Genomic DNA, 20,149 nt, shown 5'->3' on the forward strand with positions numbered 1-20,149 from the left:
TAGACGGGAAAATCTTGACTCACTTTATGTTATTTTTGACAGTGTCCCCTTTCTCTGTCAAAACATGTACAGCTACAAGAACCAGAGATAATTCTAGTTTTGACTTAACATTTAATAATTTTTGTGTAGAACTAAAGGTAGGCAGGAAAAAACCATGGCCCAAAGCTTGGCAGAGCAAGGAATGAAAGGACTGAGGGACTGGACAGACACTGCCAGCCGACCTACCTGTGTTCAAAGGCTGGCCTAGGATTACCATGCTAGTTAACCTGATGAACCATGCAAAACCTGAAGCTGCGCACCGTCACAACTGTGTGGGGTTCCTGGGTCAGTGGCCAGCCAGTTGTTCCTAAAGTCACCCTAACACCTGCCGAGCCTGTGGAGCATGCAGAGAGACAACCCTTCCCTCTTCCAGATGGTGGTTTATTATTGTGCCATCTTTTCCACCTACTTTTCAAATAATAAATGAATTTTTAGCCCGTGTGCACAGTGATGGAGGTGAGCTCCTGTTCCCCCCCCCCCCCCACTTTTTTCAGGAAGCTCCTACTGATTCTCTCGTGATCAGTTCAGGGTTGGATGGGCTACCCTGCAGCACCTGAGTGTCAGTTGGTAATGTGGATCTGTCAGCTCAGCTAAGCTCTTTGGGGCCGTAGGGAAACAGATCTCTCTGCAGCCCTGTTCACCAGGCCTCTCCTAGGACAGACGGCGTGCTGCACACTAAGAAAGGAAGCTAAGCATGTGAATGCTTTCTTGGCTAGCCGCAGTTCTCCCAGAGCTAAGAAAGCTGCAGACAGTGACCATTAAGCCATAGCCTGAAGAGCTGCCCTGTGGCTTCCCTTCACCTCCACAGCCTCCCACCTCAGTTCTTACTTGAGAGGATAAATTCCTCTGACCTCATCTGTTTCAGCCTCTGTGCTCTGTGAGCCTTTATCCTGCCCTCCAACCCTTCCACCACACCTGCTTTGTTAGCCTACTGCCCAGTTTTACTGGTTAGTCAACCTAGATCTTTGTCAAGATCGCTCCATATAACACAGCTCAGCAGTGCGCTTCGATATTTGTCCATTCATTTTCCCTGTGTAGCCCTGGCTGTCCTCTTTGTAGACCAGGCTGACATCAAATGTAGAGATCTGTCTGGAGTGCTGGAATCAAAGGTGTGTGCCACCCTACCCAGCGCAAGTAAGTGTTTCTTACTGGGAAGTTGAAGGGTTTTTAAATAGAGGAGGGACACATTAAAACCTGTATCCCTATCCTGCCCTAGAGCATGGTCTAACACAGAGCAGTAAAAGACTGTGAAGAGACAGGGCTTCAGATCTTGCTTTTGCTGTGAGCAGATGTAGACATCACTCTCCTAGTTTGGACATGGGAGGAAAGTGGGATCGAAGGCAGGCTTGGTACATGTTGCATTAGATGCCTCTGCAACATTTAGGTGGATGTATGTCCAGGACACTTGGCTCTGTAGCTGTGAGGCGCATCATCTAGATCTCAGAATCCCACCACTGTGAGTAGGTGGGAGCTTGCCAACAGAACATGGAAGGAGAAAAGAAACTCCTTAGGGATAGGGCTGGAAAGACAACAGCACCATGTTACCAGAGCCCAAAGTAAAGGCTGTTGAGGTGTGGCCAGTACATCCCAGCCCTGCTGAAGGTCAAATGAGACACAGCTAAGGGGAGTCCACCAGGCAGAAGGAAATGCACTTGATGGTTTGCATACCAGATTGTGAGCTTCTACAAGGCATGGACATTGTCTTAATTCTCCTTCTAGATTCATTGTATAAGGTATTAATAGATATTGGTAAGCAATTGGTAATTCTGTGTATGGTACTTCAGCTGACATAAATAAAGCAGTCTGGTCACCTTCTGTCCTTGAACACCAAGGCAGTGGTACCCCTTGCAAGATGCTCCCACTATGTCGAGGCATCCCTGGTCTGGAGTAGAGCTTTTCGGTGCTTTGTCATAGAGAGAAGTGTCCTGGGATACAGATCTCCTTGGTCCTCAGGGCCCCTGTTCTCCATCTGTGCAGCCTGTATTTTCTGTGTGTGCCAAGAGGTAAAACACTGAGGAGCTTTGTTCTGTGGCAGGGGTGTGAAGTCTTCATAGAACCCAGCCTCACCTCTGCCCCAGTATAGGGCCCTGAACAGTCATATCAGTTTTAAGATTTATTTTTATTTATATCTGGATATGAATGAACATATATATGTATATGTATGTCTCTCTACCCCCTTCGTGTGTGTGTGTGTGTGTGTGTGTGTGTGTGTGTGTGTGCCTGTGTTCATGTTCTTGTCTGTTACATGTTGTAAACTGTTTTGTTTTGTTTTTTGAGACAAAGTTTCTCTTTGTAGCTCAGGCTGTCCTTGACCTCACAGAGATCCTCCTGAATGCTGGAATTAAAGGTGTGCACCACCATGCCCCCAGCTAATGGACATTTTCTTTCAATATGAAGCTTGTCTGTTAAATGTCGTTTTGTTTTAGTCGACAACAGCTCATCTTTTAATAAAGTTCATTTTTCTTTTTTGTATTTTTGTTTGAGAAATCTTTTCTTATCGCAATGACATGGAAGTATCCTCTAATGGTTCTGATAATCTGACTTCCTTTGTTCTAGTCTAATCTGTAGAACATATTTCACGTGTGGTCAGAGACAGAAGTCTAACCTTATGGTTTTCATGGCTTTGGCATCATCCCAGTCCTGCGCATGAAATGACCTGGCTCCGTCTGTGCTCGGGTTTGCCTCTGGTTTCTTGACCTTTCTGTTTGGTTGGCTGGCTAAGTCCCAGCTTGCTTCTGCTCTTGTTCCCAGTGTCTACTTGTTTCTGGTACATTAGGATTTCCACTTATTTTTCCTTTTGTATTCAGCCATTAGTGTGTGTGTGTCCCCATGTATGTTAAGTATTTATCTTGGATGTTTTATGTCTCCATAAGGAAGGAAATTTTCAGACTATCACATTTCTGTACATTTGCTGCAACTCTAAGACATCTAGAAATAGACCTTTTAAAGTTAGTAAATTCAAAGATCTGCACACAGCAAAACCAGGCATTTTTAGAAAGCACCTGTCATGCATTTTCTTCGGATTTGAAGCCAGAAGTGGATTTATCTTTTTCATGCTCAGCTTCTACAGAGCCTGCACTCAATAAGTTATTGACCTTCACTTTCGAACCTATGCCCTTTGCTCTATATCTTGTCGCTGCACAGGCTGCAGGCTTCATTACAACCTTCTGTCTCCTTGTACCACAGACACTCAGAAATGAATAAATGGAAGAAGGGGTGGTGGTGTCTTAAGTAGGTGTGGGAGGAACCGTGGATTGCTTCTTCCTTATCTCTGTGCCTCCATTACACCCTACAGAGCCTTCAACTCCTAAGATGTGGCTGTGGCAGTGGCAGTGTTGGGACAGGGTCCGTGAGGCTGAGGCTGATTAGGAGGCTTAGTCTGCCTTCTGCCACCTTGGGCCAGTCACAGAAAGCACTTTACACTGCCTGGAGCAGGGCTGGCTTTCTGCTGTTGGTTGAGGGCAGTGCGGCTTTCCACTCCCAGCTGGGCCTCCGTCAGCCTCTGGGAGGCTCCCGCGGCGGCTCAGGCTTCTGCTGCTTTCCTGACGGCCCTGTGTTGCTCTCCTTGTAGGGAGGAATGATCAATTGGAATCGGCTATTCCCCCCTTTACGTCAGCGACGAAACATCAACTATCAAGATGGTCCTCGGTCTGAGCAGCGAGCATCTCCTCCCCTGGAAGTTTCTGAAGAGCAGGTACCAGTGACACCCATACTCAGTCCACTCCATACTGCAGGCTTGAAGCAGTGTAGGCCAGCAAAAAATCAAAGCTTGATTTGGGGACTGTGGAGATGGTTAAGTGCCTGCCATGCAAGCCTCAGGACCAGAGCTGGATCCCCGGAACCCATGTAACCATGCCAACACTGTGACCCCAGTTCTAGGATGGCACAGATAGGAAGGGCTTAGGGCTCACTTAGGCAGTCCAGGACACTCAGGTCTCAACCAAAGATGGTCTTGTCTCAAAAAAAAAAGTGGACAGTAGCTCAGGAAGGACACAGAAGATTGGCCTGTGCAGAGGCAAGCAAGTGAGAACACTCACACGGGACGTGTGCACCTTCTGCCTCGGGCTCCTGTCCTCACTGCAATCCTGTATGTAGAGACCAAGGCAGAAGGGTCTGGAGCTCAGGCCAGCTTGGGTCGTATAACAGGACCTTGTTACAAAAGAAGTAAGTGGAGGTGGCTCCTTACAAAGGTAGGAAGAGAGCAGCACCTTCGTGAGGTTTTTACTTTTATGATTTTAAAACAAATCTTAAGCTTTTTTCTTGGGTTAATTTTCAGTGGTTCAAGAACTGCAATTGTGCCACTGAGAGAGTGGAATGACATTAGCAGTTTATGCATAGCATGGTGGTCTTTCTGTGTGCTTCCATGTGTATGTGTGCGTGAGTGTGCAGGAGCCCAAGGTTTCACTGTGGTAAGAGACTTGCTATCAGGGAGGTCTAGCAGCAGTGGGAAGAAGGCAGCAGGGGCAGGAAGTTGACGTCCCACGTGTTTGGACAGGCACAGAGCAGAGAGAACAATCTGTAAGCAGAGGGAGGCTTTTAATCCAGGCCCCACCCAAACTTCCGCAGAGTCACTAACTGGGGACCATGGTGTTCAAATGCCTGAGACTCTGAGAGACATTTCTCATTCAGATCACTATGCTGATATTAATAGATAAATATTTCAGAAAGAAAACATGTTTCCATAGAGTAGAAAGGACAGTGTGTTCTTAGAAACCCCACAGTTTTACAACCATCATAATAAACATTAACTCAAGGAATAGTCTTTAATATATAAAAAATCTGGCTGTTTCTACACTCTCAAACTCTCTCCCCATCGATAAGATACTTATTCGTTACACAAGGAAAATGATATCTACACAGTAAAGAAATTAGGTACCACCCAGTTATCAAAACTACCATTACCAATAATGGAGCAAAGAAGCTCTGTATTTAAGCAATGAAAGAGACTCAAAATACAGAACTTTGCTCAACCTGAGTGACCAGCGTAAAGTATTCTCTATTCTTTATGGCCTGATCCTTTCATCTGTGTCTGTAGCCTTCATAAATAAGAGTGTTAGGAAGTGCTGCAGGTAAAGGACATGAGGACCTGCCCCGCCTGACTGACGTCTGAGGTCTGGGCTGAATGCTCTGGGAAAGAAGTCTGCAGTGAAAGCCATTTTTGCCGGTCGGATGGTGATGTGGACTGTAGGTAGATGAGATTATTAGTGTCAGACACCAGCTTTTTGAGCTGCACTAACAGTGGCTCAGGAGATGATGAAGCAACTTGACAACCCATGACTGCCGCCCTGGGTGAGGAGCCAGCAGCATTCTTAGGGAACTTCTGAAGCTTCACATTCAAAATGAGAAAAGCGTTTTAAATCTAGTTGCATTCCAAAACAGTGCAGTGGTAACACTTGGCATTTCCCTCTGCCTGTGCTGTTTGCTTCCACAGCTGGTTCCACAGCTGGTTCCACAGCTGGCTGCAATAACCAGGCTGTTTGTCCTCAGACCAAACTGTCTGCTGTCCTCCCATGCTCTGTAAGTCAAGGCTCTGCCACATCCCTGCCATAGGCCTGGGCAGCTGCTTTTGGGAGAACCCTGTCACATGTGCATAGAGACTTCAGCTAACAGTTCATCAGTCGGTTGGCCCTTTTGCCTGGCAGTCTCTTGCCTTGGACTTATATTCCACTCACTCTATAGGTTTGGGCAACAGAGGAGCAGATGTGCAGCCAGAGTTCATTTTATTTGCTTTTTATATTTTTAGACAGGGCCTCACTTGAAGCACAGGCTGATGTCAGTTCATGACCCCTCTCCCTCTGTCTTCCCATGCTGGGATTAAAGGTATGCAGTGCATCTGGCCAGCCAGAGTCCATCTCTCCTGTTGTCTTCAAAAGTTCCCTAGGCAAATATCATCCCAGAGATAAGGAAGAAAAGCCTAAACAATTCAGTATTTGTTAGATCCTTGTATTGACAGATTTGAAAATAAAATAATAGTCATCCATCTTGGTGGAAACACCAAGATTCTGTTATGTGACTGTTCACCTGATACAGCACTGAGTCACATTCTTCAGGGCCGTCTTTACCTGTAGGAGGCATTCTTGGTGAGATACTTCTTGGTTTGGGTAGTTTGAGGAGAAGGGGAGAAAAGATGTCAAAAGGAGGAGAGGAGATTGTCGTTTAGTCTGTAGGCTTTTTCTCTTAGTGAGTCATTTTTCCTGGTCCTCTCAGAATGACAGGTCAGTTAAACCTGCTGACAGTCTCACTTTAAGGAGCTGTTAGCTCTTCCTCTCTCTGCTGTGAGATGACAGTACCTTGTGAGGCCTGTCTGCCTTCCTCCACCCTCCCCCATCCTCTTTCTCTTGCTAACCCATTTCCCAGATGTTGTGTTGCAATGTTCCTGATCAGGTGCAGAACATTAGAGCTCTCATAGGCTGTATTTATCACGCACATGCTTGGTTGGCATGTTACTGTAGGAAAATGAGATGGTCGTCTTGCTTGGGCATGGTGGTGCACATCGTTAATCTCAGCACTGGTAGATCTCTATGAGTTTGAGCCCAGCTGGATCTACATAGCAGGTTCCAAGTTAGCCAGGGCTGTGCAGTGATACCCTGTCTTAAAAAAAAGTTTGCCTTCTAAAGCCCTACAGCTAAGTTCAGAAAGTTACAATTCATGTATAATCTTGATTAGTTAATACTGCCCATTATAAGAAATGTTAGCCTATTTAAGTATGATTAGTTTCCATCCTTAATTTTTCCAGTGAAATCCATTTATATTGTTTTAAGTGTTAGGGTCCCATCTGTTTTCTTTCGCAGTGCCTCATTGAAACCCAGACCCTTGAGCGTGTCAAGCAAGCACTCTGCCGCTGAACTACATCCTCAGCCCAAGTCATGTGACTTGTTATTTTAGTTTTAACTATGTGTACTGTGTGGGTGTATGCTTGTGAGTGTTGGGTTTATGGAGGCCAGAGGTGGCTGTGAGCCCACTGTGTGCTTACGATGCTGGGAATCAAACTCCAGTTCTCTGTAAGAGCTGTGCACACTCTTAACCATGGAGTTACTTGTCTAACCCTTGACTCATGTAATTTTAATACATAAAAGAGGCAGTGGCTTTAGAAATCCAGAGAAACATAAAAATGTTTAAGGTTTTTCTACTGTTCACATGTAGTTCAGGAATGTTAGTGAGCATTCTACAAGAAAACCCACTCAGTGGGATCTGTATCCCAACTTCACAAGCCGCAATTCAAAGAAAGTACATTCGTGAAGGCATCCTGTCACAGGGCAGCATACAGCCACAGCTGCACCATCTTTGCTGCTTCTGGACCTTCGCTGGGTTCTGAGATTACTAGTTCTCAGATCCCATCCTGTTTGCGGGCACCTCTGTGGGTTGTTTCCCACAGGAGATGGCATCCCTGTTCCACACATCGGGGTCTCTAAAGGTGACCCCAGAAGCCAAGGGACAAGATGTCTCTAGCTGCCTTCTTAGGCAGATAGGCAGAGAAGAGCATAAGACAGTCTTGGCAGTAAGTCCTGCAGTTTCCCAAAACGGCCAAAGAAGCGCCCTGACATGTTAGTAGACAGTGTGTAGGGAGAGATAAAGTGTACAACAAGGAAGTGCAGGGTTCTGGAGCAGCTCGGGGAGGAAAGAATATGCCTCTGGACGGACCAGCTCCTTCCTGTTCGATGAGAACTGCACCCCAAGTCCACAGGCACTAGCTTGTTTGTTGCAGGCAAACCATGGGGTACATGATTTGAGAAGTGCCTCTGTTGTAGCAAGACACATGCTAGGGTGGAGTGGTGACAGCAGCTGCAAACTAAGCAGTGGATAGATAGAGAGGCTCCCTAGAGAGGCTTTCCAGAGATGCTCAGAGAGACTCCAGAGATGCTCAGAGAGGGACTCTAGAGATGCTCAGAAATGCTCCCTGGAGATGCTCAGAGAGAGACCTCAGAGGTGCTCAGAGGATCACCATAGCTGCCTGGAGAGGCTCACAGTAGCTTAGAGCGTGGTGGAATGGGAAACTGAACTAAGGAAGACATGATCTTTTTATACATGTATGAGGATTTTTCAAAGCATAAATAATGCCTGTCAAATAATGTCCCTATTGTAACCAAATGTACTAAAGTGTCTATCTTAAAAACAGCTTTTTTTTCCCTTTGCCTCCCCCATATTTTCTTTTTTTTAATAATTTTATTTATTCTTTGACAATTTTATAAAAGTGCCCACTCTTATCCTCCCCCACTCCCTCCGGACAAGTCCCTCTCCCGTTTCCATGGGTTTGGTTTATTTGTCTTTTTTTTCCCCATGATCCACTGAGTTTAATGAGGGCCACATGTGTGAGTGTGGAGGCACTGCATGTGTGAGCGTGGAGGCACTGCATGTGTGAGCGTGGACACTGGACTCCTAGTTACACCACTGCAGAAGAATTACTTTCTTCCCTGGCAACCATGAGCTGCCAGCAGCAGCTCCTCAGCTAGGGCTGGGCTTGTGAGCCCCTCCCCCGCTCTTTCCTGATGACCTGAGCACACTCCGTGAGAGCCATGTGATTGAGAGAACTGACTCCCACAACTCCCACGCATACACCATGGTGCATGCACACAAATACACAAATAAATATAATAATCTTGGGCCATAAGTAAGATTCTAATTGTCACATTTACTTCTGATTTATTTGTAAGCCAAAGTGGAGGAGTTAAGCTAGATTCTTGTGCCCTTCCTAAAGTTAAAAATCAATCTCTCCGGAGACAGTACACAAATGGCTTACCCATGCTGAAACCGAAAGGGACAAAAGGTAAATTTGTACTTTTTTCCCAATTCACTTCTGTCTTCATTTTAGTCAGCCCGGTTACCGCTTGGCTGGACTGCCCAACCCTAACGGTGCTGGAAGAGTAGGCAGGGAGTTGCTCTTTCCTGAGGACCTACCACGTGCTAAGCCAAAGACAAGGGCCCTGGCAAGGATGTAGCAGAGGTGAGATCAGATCAGAAAGAAAAGAGCTGCCCTTCCAACAAGGGGCCCAGGGCAGCGGCAGCGGCACTGGGGGAGAGTAGGTGGCAAGAACGGCTAACAGTCCTGCTCATAATGGGTCAGGACCCTGCCTATCACATCCAAGTCTGCATGTGACCTAGCACAGAAGGGCAGTCTAGCTGTGGATGGGGTGGGGCCACATATCCATCTATGAGCATCAGAATTCAGGAAGTTAAAAACCCAAAACACCATTTGTTTTGACACTCGTAGCTAAAGGGAAGTTAAAGAAAACCACAGTCTTTGTTGAGCAAACCAGGCGGTTGTGGTTGAAGGTGCTGCTGCCAATCCTTGGGATGAGTGTCTGTCTGATGTGTAGCACAGAGGAGGTGACTCAGGAGTGGAGAACCAAGACACCATTTTGCTAGCTTCTTGGAGTGAAAGTTACCCTGAGATAAGGAGATAGGTACAGGTCATCAGAGTTACTTGGAAAAGAATTTAAAAACAAGGAAAACTAGGAAAGAACTGTCTCTCTGTATGTCGGCTTCCTCCCATGTGGTGTGGTCTGTTTTTTGAAGCACACGTGGGAGGAAAAAGTACAGTCTACCTATTGTCAGCTGATAATGACCATGCCTTGTTCCATCCACATTCCCTTCCTCGGGTCAGCCAGTCACGAGGCCTCACCATGTCACAGGAGGCTGAGTAAGGCCCCTGATGCCCATGGTGGACCGTGATGAGAGGCAGCTGACTAGAGAGGACACAAGCATACATGCACACTCAACCCATGGGGGAGGAGACGGGAGACGCCCTGGTGGCTTGTAGATTCTGTGCTCTCAGGCCCTCACCTCGACCACAGAACCTAATCACTGAAGAAGAATGATAATAATAATTAATGACTGAGTAAGTACTTGTGAGACTGCAAAGGAGCTGGTATTGTCCCTGTTACCTGTAACCTCAGAACTCAGCAGGCTGAGGTACAAGGAGTGCTGCAAATTTGAAGCCTGCTTGGACTACATAGTTTAATTCCAGCCAGGGCTTCAAATGAAACCTTGAATTAAAAATAGACAGACAGACAGAGCAAGCAGAACAGCCTCACTGGACAGTAATCATCCATGATTGGATTCTAAACAAAGCAGAGCAAAAGGTTGAGGGGGGAGGGGACTGAAGAGATGGCTCAGTGGTTAAGAGCACTGACTGCTCTTCCAGGGGTCCTGAGTTCAATTCCCAGCAACCATCTGTAATGGGATCCACAGCCCTCTTCTGTTATGTCTAAAGACAACGACAGTGTACTCACACAATAAATAAATATTTTAAAAAGGAAAGAGAGAAATTGGACTGGAAGTCTCACTGCACACTAAGCTGACACTAAGCTGTACTTCACAGTGGTTCTAGACAGTTCCTTCTGTGGATCAGGAAGAAGGTACCCAAGAGACTGAGGGACAACAAGGATTGCAGAAAAGGCTTTTTAGAAAACTCCATGGGACAGTTCATGAGTTTCCCATACAGATTGCTACCCACCTGACCTCTGGCAATGATAGGATGTATTAGCAGTAGTGTGGCCTGCTGGTGGCTCTGCTGCAGCGTGGGAGCTGGTCCATCACAGCATTCCCTCTAAAGAGCAGTGGTGACTTCCTTAAGGAGCATACATCGCTGACCCTGACCACGTCACTGTCAGTCTGAGCTACTGTGCATGTCAAGCTCTCTCGGTAAGAGATTGACCCAGACATTGGCGAGGTCATCAACTATACTGAAATGAGAGCCAGTGGCTTGCCAACCATTCCCCTTTGTCATAGTGCCATAGAGCAGGTTTTACACGGACTCTCTGATAAGCCTATACAAGTCCAGTCAGCAGTGAACACACACTTGTCTTCTCAGCCCTAAAAAAATACACAAATATAGAAGGCAGCTTGACCAGTGGCACTGCGTGGCTGAAGTGCCAGGCTTGCTGCTCACCTTCAGCAATAGAAGACCCTTCAGTGAAGACCTACAAAAGTCTGGCCCATTGTCAAACCAGCGGTGGTGTACATGTGGTCATTGATGTCTGAGAAGGAGTGATCACAGCAGTTGCACACAAAGAAGGCACTGATTCTTATGGCAGACATGGCTTACAGGGCCACCCGGCCATTGCACACCCGAGCCCAGTGCAGTGGGTGCCACCTGTCGTGCAGCAGCAGCATCAGTGAAGGAAAGATGATGGGCCTCCGCTCCAGCTGTGACTTAGCCCCTGAGGGACTGCGCCTGCTGTCAGCACACAGACCTGCCCCTGGACAGGTTCAAATGAAAGTGAGCTACAGGCTGGGTGAGCTGCGCAGGTGCAGCAAGCATAGGAAAGGGACAGCCCGGCTGGAAGCCCTGGGAACAGGCTCATACACAACACACAGAAGGAAATGGATCATCCAGCTGACCAGCCCAGAGACAGCTCCTCGGCAGAGAGCCACAGTTAAGATGTCATTGGAACCCAAGGTTGAAAATAACTAGTCAGACTGCTTGTATCAAACCTCCCACCCCTTGACGCTTAGGCTGATGTGACCTTGAAAGGGTAAGGGTAAAAGTTCATTGTAAAAAGGCCCCAAAGGAAAGGCAAAAATTAATTTAAAAAAATTGAATGGAAGGTTGGTGTTTTGGTTTCTGACAATGTAAACCAGATTAGCACCAGGTGACTTGTAGATGTCAGAAAAATCTTTGTAGTCCAAGGACACCAAAATAACCCTGTTGACACAGGATGTCACAGAATTTCCAACATCACTGTAGATGGAGCACCAGCCTGTAGAGTAGATGGTAGTAATAAGGTGACCAGGTTTTAACTGAGGAAGCTGATTAACCACTAAACACAGAGAGCTTTCTCATGGGCTCAGTGTGTGTCTAAACACTGTCATCAGTAATAATTCAAATGAAGCTTGCAGGTTTGCTAAGCATAGCTGGGGGAGATACAAGTTTGAGAGGAAGATGGACAACATTTAGAAATAAATAATTTGAGTTGGCTGGAAAGCAGGCAGAGATGTGTGCTGTCCTTTTACCTACAATGTCACTGTAGGATTTAGGACTCCCCTGAGTATGGCAGATGAAAATTAAATCAAGTTTTTAGCAAGCTCTTGCTAAACTGCTCAACCAGTTCACAAATTGTGGCTCTCTACATAAGTGTATATACATACATATCCATATGTGCAAATGTAACACACACACACACAGAGAGAGAGAGAGAAAGGATTAGGGTCCAGAGCATTGGATCCTGAGACACAGTGTTACAGTTTAATGTAAAATTCTGGTACAAGCTCATGTATTAAAGCTTCAGTGCCTAGCTGGTGGCACTGTTTGTAGGTTCTGGAAACTTAAGAAATTGGAAAGAGCAGGTCACTAGGAGAGTAGACCCTAAAGTGTCTTGTCCCTGTGGGAAAGCAGTCCCTTGTGTATCTTATCCTGTGGGAAAGCAGTCCCTTGTGTATCTTATCCTGTGGGAGAGCAGGCCCTTGGGTGTCTTGTCCCTGGTCCTTCCTGGTGTCATCCTCTGCATCCTGCCTGCCATACAGCACCACCATGATGTTCAGTCCAAACACATGGGGGCAAAATAACCATAGGTTGAACCTTTGAAGCCATGAGCCAAAATAAACTTCTCTAAGCTGTTCCTGTTGGGTGATTTGACCAGTTATAGAAAGCTAGCTAATTTGGTACTAAAAATAGTGTCATTGCTGTGACTAAATCCTAACTGTATGGAGCTGGCTTATGGGAAGAGTTTGAAGAATGAGCTAAAGAAAACCTCAGATTTTGTAAATAGAGCTTATGGGGGTGGATCTCGGGGAGAACAGAAGGTCAGAATGCCAGTAGGTACACAGTGAAGGCCAGGCTGTGAGGTTACTGTTAGAAATTGGGCCAAAGGGATGTGTTACATTTTTGCAAAGAATTTGTCTGCAGTTTTCCCAGTTCTAGGGTGTTGAAGCTAAGTTTAAAAGTAACTAGTTAATTTGGTGGGGAAATTTCAATATAGCATGGCACCCAAGCTGAAGCACAGCTTTTCTGCCTGCTTTCGACAATATTTTCAGTGAGAATTGGGAGCTTAAAACCGAGCAGAAAGATTTGAAACTCTCCAGTTGGGCCTAAAACGTAATGTAGAAAGTTGTAGACATAACAGGTGTGTGGTTGTTAAATTAACCAGTGGCATTTCCAAACAAGCTGAGCACATTTTTACTGGGACAGCAAAAAACAACAACAACAACAACAACAAAGATATGCCCTAAGAGCATATGTACTCTTCAGGACTCTCTAGAGGAGTAGAACTCATAAAATGAATATTATGTATGTATGTGTATGTTTAGAATCCAGTAGTTGCTTAGTCCACAAGGCTGGCTGTCTCAGTGGGTCTTCAGTGAAGACCGGTATAGACAGGAATCCCGAAGAAGATTTAGGCTGTAATGCCAGTGAAGAGTCGACCTGGCAGCAAATCCTGCTCCCAAACAAGTAGCAGATGAACGAGCCTCCTCCTCCCTTTACGGGGTCTGTCAGCAGGTGAGCTTCAGATCAGAGCTGGATCTTCCACTCTGCACTACTTCATTAGGAAAACCCCTCACAGGAGTGCCCAGCTATCTCGGCTTTAGTAATTCCAGATGTAGTGAGGTTGCCAGCCAAGATTATTCATCACAGAAGCTGACCAGACCCAACCCACAGCTGCGTAGTATGTAAAAGTGTACACTCATTTGGAAGACTTACTCTTGAAAACAGTCTCAGGGGATTCCCAAGAAGGTAGCTCCCAGATTCAGCCACTGATGCCATGGTCCATGGAGGTCCAGCTACTGCTTGAGTTGGCACCAAAGCCTGGCATCGTCCCTGTGATGCTACATCCCAGGCAGGCAGGATCCAGGAGGTCAAGTTGTGTGGCTAAGTCACAGTATCATCACCTGAGCAGGCAGTTTTTTCAGCAGTGCCAGGAACAGGGACTTATGTCATCTGTGCTAGGCAAGCCTTTACCAACTGAAACACATCCCTAGCCAAAGGAGTGCAATCCTAGCTTGAATACAAAACGTCCACCACAGTCTCCTGTGTCAAAGCCTAGTGAGCAGTATTGGGATGTTCTGTAAACCTTGAGAGGGGAGACTTATCTGGAGGATGTAGGTCCATTGGACCCGGTCTCTGGTCCTTTTACCTGTTTCCTTTCTGCCATGATATAAACTGTTCTTGCTCCACATGTCCCTATCATGATGGGTCAAAGTAAAACAACTTTTTAAATTTTTCTCTCCAGAAACAGGGACTATAGGACCCAGTCTGGGATCCTTATAGCCAAAAGAGTCAAGGAATGGACCGGTGTCTAAAAGTCACATGGGTGATGTATCCAGATCAGATCAGGGAGACCAGCCCACCATAGTGCCCATCTTTACCGAATCACCCGTATGTGTCATTCAAACCACAGCCACAGTGAGAAATGCAGCCTGTGGGTGTGTCCTGGGAAACAGCAACTGTGATCTAAAAATCCCACTTATCCCCACTATGTGTTCACGACCAGAACGGTACACAAGCTGAAACTCTAGCTTCAGACCTGTGTGCACATCTGTCTTTGTCCCCCTCAGCTTTTGCCTTTTTGGGAGAAGAGAGATCTGGGTCACTTGAGATCCCCTGTCCTGAACCTTCTGTGGTCACAAAGAGGTCATCAGCCTCTTTCAGCCACTCTCATGCTAGCGCTGAGCAGGAGAGCAGGTCTAGCCTGGTCTTCCCATGTATAGTGTCCAGCACATGCTCTCCAGCCAGAAAGAAAACTTAAAACGGTGACTAAGACCTCAGATTTGCCCCCGTGTGGCAGCAAAAAAGCTTGATATTTATGAGCCTCATTATTTGCTATTTGTTATTACAGGTGTCCTATGTTTTATCATAGATACAAAAAGCAATACCTGTAGGTGTATCCCAATCAATAAGTATTTTTGTAATTTGTTGTGAATTTTTTCAGTGAGGGATGGAGTCTTAGGTACCTAGGCTAGCTTTGAACTTGCTGTGGTAGGAGCTAGATTTGCATGACTGCCTCTGTCTCCCAAGTGCTGTAGTTACACCCGGCCTTTCTTGGGAAAGTGCTGGGAGCCTCCTGGCCTGGAGCAAAACACAGAGCAGAATTCTGGTGTGACTTTAAAGACTGATGGTCTCCAAATGTTCTGCCTCTCTCACTGAATGCTGATGAAAACTTCTAAGACATCCTAAAAACTTTCTTATTCATTCTGAATTTTCTGCTCACTGGCTTAGGTGGTTAACACCTGTAGCCTAACAGCAGGGGATTAAGTAAAGGAGTAATTGTTAGAGCCTTTTCCCTCTCCAGATGCCTCTCATTTGTCAGGGTAGGGGACAGTTTGGAGCACTTCTATGGAACCAGGAGAACAGAGTAATGCTCACAGAAGGAAGAACCTTTACATAAACGAGTATGTATAAACTCACATAAATTCATATACAGATTCATGCATGCACATTTATACACTTCCATTCATAACCAGTTGGTCCCAGCTTGCATGCATTCTCACACACACACACACACACTTACATATGTATATGGAACAAGCATTGACCAAGCACCAGTGCAGAAAGAACTCACTCATTCTGGATGAAAACTGAGCTCCAGTCTTTATTGCATAGAGAAAAAGCTTCTACACTTTTATTGCTAAATGAGTTAAAACCAAGTCTGTAAGAAGAAAGCTTTGTTCTCTTTAGTAAGACTAAGCCTGCCTTGCTATTAGGAAAAGGCATGTTCTATCCCATGGTAAGGAGAAGCCTGCCTGCGTTCTTCTCATCTTGCTCTCTCCTGCTCCTACTCCGATGTCACAATAATGCTCTTACTCTCAATGCCTTTTCTCCAAATGCTGCACCTTTACTTCTTCTTGAGTTCAGTTCTGTCTAAAAAGTGCTTTTGTGTCCTGACTAAAAATATTATCCTTGGTTCTGTTGTAAAATTTTCTGTTTAGAAATGACCAAACTGTGTGCAGTTTTAAAAAGTTCTCCTCAGCCCAGTTCTGACTCTTTGTCCTCAGCACTTAAACATCTTTCAGAATGCATGATCATGTGGTAAAAAGTTCATCACAAGTTCACACATAAAATCATCACAAATTGAAATAGAAGTTTACAACAAACAAAGACGCATGCACCACAATGTTCATACCAGCTCTATTTATAATAACCAGAAGCTGGAAAGAACCCAGATGTCCTTCAGTAGATGAATGGATACAAAAAATGTGGTATATTTACACAATGGAGTACTACTCAGCTATCAGAAACAATGACTTAACGAAATTCTTAAGAAAATGGATGCATCTAGAGAATATCATCCTGAGTGAGATAACCCAGTCACAAAAGAACAGACATAATATGCAGTCACTGATAATTGGATACTAACCCCAGAAAGCTCTGAACATCCCAGAAACAACTCACAGACTGTGTGAAGTTCAAGGGGGGAAAAAAACACATTATGCTCAATCCTTACACACCAAGAAAACTTTGACTAATTCTGGGTTACATCCTGTTTTACATGTACTTTTTGCTCATTGTAACTAGTAAGACCTTAATGCACACTATCAAACCTTTGGGAAAAGAAAAAAAAAAAAACAAAACAAACAAAAAAAAACAAACATTGACAAAAATGTATTCGTATACATTTATGCAAAAATGCTTAAAATTTGTTTTTTTATCTTTGTTTTTTAAAATAAAGTTGTTCAAAAAAAGGTTTACAACAGAGAATGTTTACATGCATATTCATTAGGAGTAATTATCTGGCTAAACACTCATCACCTGACACAGCTCCACAGGTTCATAGAGAGTTAAGAACCAAAATTATTAGTGAAGTTTTGTATAGATAAACTAAGTCAGTATTTTATCTTCTGTCCTAGCACATATAATAAATCACTAGTTTTACAACCTCTTGGAATGTGCTCTAAATAGTAGAAAGTCTGCTTACTATCAGAATCAGTTGACACTAAAGACTGGCAGAGTTCTCATTGCAGTTTTGATTATCAGAGATAACCTAATAGTAGTCCCACTATAAAAGAGCTTAGTAAATACTAACATAATTTTTGTAGGAATTCTTATAGGATCATCATTAAGAATCCAAAAGTCATCTATTTGTCTATATAGCATCAATACAAGTATAAAGAAAGTACATCTTTATAGATCTGCAAAGATTTGCTCAAAAGAGTGAGTTAATGCCTAGTGATTGTCATATATGTTAATAATAGCAGGAAAAGCAGATATTATTAGTATTGTTAATTATTAATAATATTATTAATAGCAGGAATCTTTCCTAAAATGATTTTCTTCTGGGCCTTGCCTATGGGAGCAAATTTGTCATTTTAATTCAAGGCAAACCATCCAAGGAAGATCAGCTGGTAGTTATTAGCTTGTCTATGATGGCTCCTGATAGGTCATGGATAAGTTTCAGAGATACTCCTTGTCTCTGCATTGGAGACTGCCTGAGAACAAAGTACAGGAAGCCTTTGTACTTACACAGGGAAGACTTATGGTCTGTACAAGCCTGGTGCTTCTTGCCTCCCCTCTCCCCAACCCATGTCTTTGGGTCACCTGTATTTCTCAGTTACTGTCCCTGCCTCAGCCCTCTTCAAAGATGGCTGTTGCTACCTATAGAGGCCCCAGGCTTCAAGCAGGACTTGGCACATGCTGCCTCTGAGGAGAGACCAGAGTGCCCACAGGCAGGAAACTGTCCAGGCTAACAACTGAGTTCACTGTGACAGTCAGAGCTGTGGTATCAGGAGTAAGGTGCTGTATGTGCACACCTGACTGTCCCAACTCCTCCCTCCATGTGACACAGAGTGTGGCCACTGACTGTTGACTCTGGCATTCCCACTGCATCAAGGCTTCCAAAGCCCCGTTTCCTGCTCTGTTTTATGTAATGGCTAATTTTGGTTATTAGTATGATTGTATTAAGAGACACTCAGGGCATTAATAGGGCCTCCCTGAGTGTGTCTTCAAGCATGTTTCCAGAGGCTTAGCTGAGGAAGGAAGTCCACTTTGGTATGAGCAGCGCCACCCATGGCTGGGTCACCAGACTGAACAAAAGGGGAAACAGGAAGAAGCCAACTGACTCCAGCATTTTGTCCTGGTCCTGAGAGTGCAGAGTCCTAGCCACACAACTGACTCCAGCATTGTGTCCTGGTCCTGAGAGTGCAGAGTCCTAGCCACACAACTGACTCCAGCATTGTGTCCTGGTCCTGAGAGTGCAGAGTCCTAGCCACTCAATCCCACTACTGACTGCAGCATGGGTTCCTCACCTCTCCCATAAGTCACCTTTTGTCATCTCACCTAGAAATGTAACTGACAGTAAGGATCACATGAGACTTCTAGCTGTGTGCAGGAAGCACTGGAAAGGTGGAAAGTCACCTGTGTTGTTTGGGGAAAGTGGATTTTTGTTTATTTTTCCCAGAGAGACAAAAAGGGAGGAGAGAAGAGTGAGGCAAAGGACCACTTCAGGTATCGTCCTTGGGATACAGTCAGCTGTGCGTGGCATTTTTACACAGTGTGGGGGGATCAAACCCAGGCCCTTGCTTGCAAGACAAATGACTTATCAGCTGAGCCTCATCTCTCCCTTTATTTTTTGTTTTTTGTTTGTTTTTTTTTTGTTGTTGTTTTTTTTTTTGAGATGGAGTGTCATGTAGCCCAGGCTAGATTCAAAGTCCCTCTAGCCCAGGATAACCTTGAACTGCTGGTGCTCTTGCTTCTACCGTCCAAGTGCTGGGATTACAGGCTTGTCCCACCTGGCCTAGACTTATTAATCTTTTAATAACAGATTTGACTTGGGAATAGAAGTGAACTGATTAGGGTTGTTTTAGAAGCTTTGAGCTTTCCCACAAAGTCATGCAGAGCACATGTGGTGCTAAGCATAAGCTTTGTGTTGCTGAGCCTTCGTTTTCTGCTCTTTGCAGGTTGCCCGCCTCATGGAGATGGGATTTTCCAGAGGAGATGCCTTGGAGGCCCTGAGGGCCTCGAACAATGATCTCAATGTGGCCACCAACTTCCTGCTGCAGCACTGACATTCAGCTGCTGAGTGACAGTGATGTGTCCCGCCACCACACAGCCTGAGGACCAAGCAGACTCCAGCACAGATGTTCTCAAGAGGAGACGGTGTTCCTACTCATATATACACTGTCCTTAAATCCAAGATGGTTGCCGTGTAGTATCAAATAAGTTTGCCATTAAATTAGCATGTATTTTCTATCTTTATTTTTTTACTGGGCATTTCTCAGTTTGGAGAACCGTCATTCTTACATGTTCAAATGCATGACGGTTACAGGTTTCCGTGGCAGTTTCATAGCACTGCAGAGAGAACTGTCCTGAAGCTCGTGTGCAGTCTGCTTGTCCTCGTCTCAGAAAGAATCTGTCACACTACTCTTTATGGACTGGTTTTTCCTCTTAAATTTGTATTCACATCCCAGTCACTGGGCAGTGTCCTTGAGGCCTCAGTGACAGAGGAGGCTGGAGATTAGCCCCCTCCATCCAAGGGAGTCCGTCCCAGTTCCTCCTGATTTCAGTAAAAATAATGTAGTGCCGATGTGCAGCTCTGGAATGCCCTCATGATACCTACCTTGCTCAGGATGCATTACAGTGGCCACTCGGGCTAAGGAGTGGACTGGAGTAAAGACAGAAGTTGCTTCTGAGACTAGCGGGGCTCTGCAGAGAGCAGGCGCTGGCCAGCATGACTCAGCCCCAGCCCGCCCAACCTGGGCTAACCCACAGGCTCTTACACACACCACCAGTTCTTCTGACAGCACATCCTCCCTAGCTCCATCCTTGCCCACTGTGCAGACAGTCTGGGAGGTGCAGGCAGGAGGCAGGTCCCTGTGAGCAAGCAAGAACAGTTCTAGGAATTGATGGTGTCCCATAAGCAAACTGCACCGGGTGTGTTCTGCAAAATGAGCAGCAATGTGTCAAATTGATGCAAATTTAGGTGTGTGATACTTACAATAAAGTTTTTATGTGTTTTACTTTTCCGTAGTTTTATGATACTTGTCTAAATAAAACTCTAGTCTAGGCAATCCCACCGAAATGAAAAATGAGCCCAGACTACTTCTTGAGGAGGCCAAGGCTGCGCAGTGAGCGCTCCCTCTGTCCTGCAGTGCAGTACCACAGGCAGTGCTGACCAGGCTCTGACTCTGAATCCCAGTGTGAGCACTGTGGCCAGCTTCCTTCACTGACCAGGGCCAAGCAACA

At 45.3% G+C, this 20,149-nt stretch overlaps 1 protein-coding gene across 4 annotated transcripts in view; it reads left to right on the plus strand.

Annotated features, from left to right (window-relative positions):
• UBAC2 (UBA domain containing 2) overlaps window positions 1–19,923 on the plus strand; it is a 141,366-nt gene extending 121,443 nt beyond the window's left edge. For 3 of the 4 annotated variants that reach the window (XM_080916926.1, XM_080916928.1, XM_080916927.1), the window contains 2 exons: window positions 3,611–3,733; window positions 18,865–19,923. In XM_080916926.1, the coding sequence (XP_080773052.1) occupies window positions 3,611–3,733; window positions 18,865–18,972 (231 nt within the window). In that variant the 3' untranslated portion in view covers window positions 18,973–19,923. The remainder of the gene's footprint in view (window positions 1–3,610; window positions 3,734–18,864) is intronic. The other variant, XM_080916929.1, reaches the window with a different exon arrangement.
• The last annotated feature ends 226 nt before the right edge of the window (window positions 19,924–20,149 follow it).

This window comes from Micromys minutus (assembly GCF_963924665.1).
Source record: "Micromys minutus genome assembly, chromosome: 5".
Classification (NCBI taxonomy): Eukaryota; Metazoa; Chordata; class Mammalia; order Rodentia; family Muridae; genus Micromys; species Micromys minutus.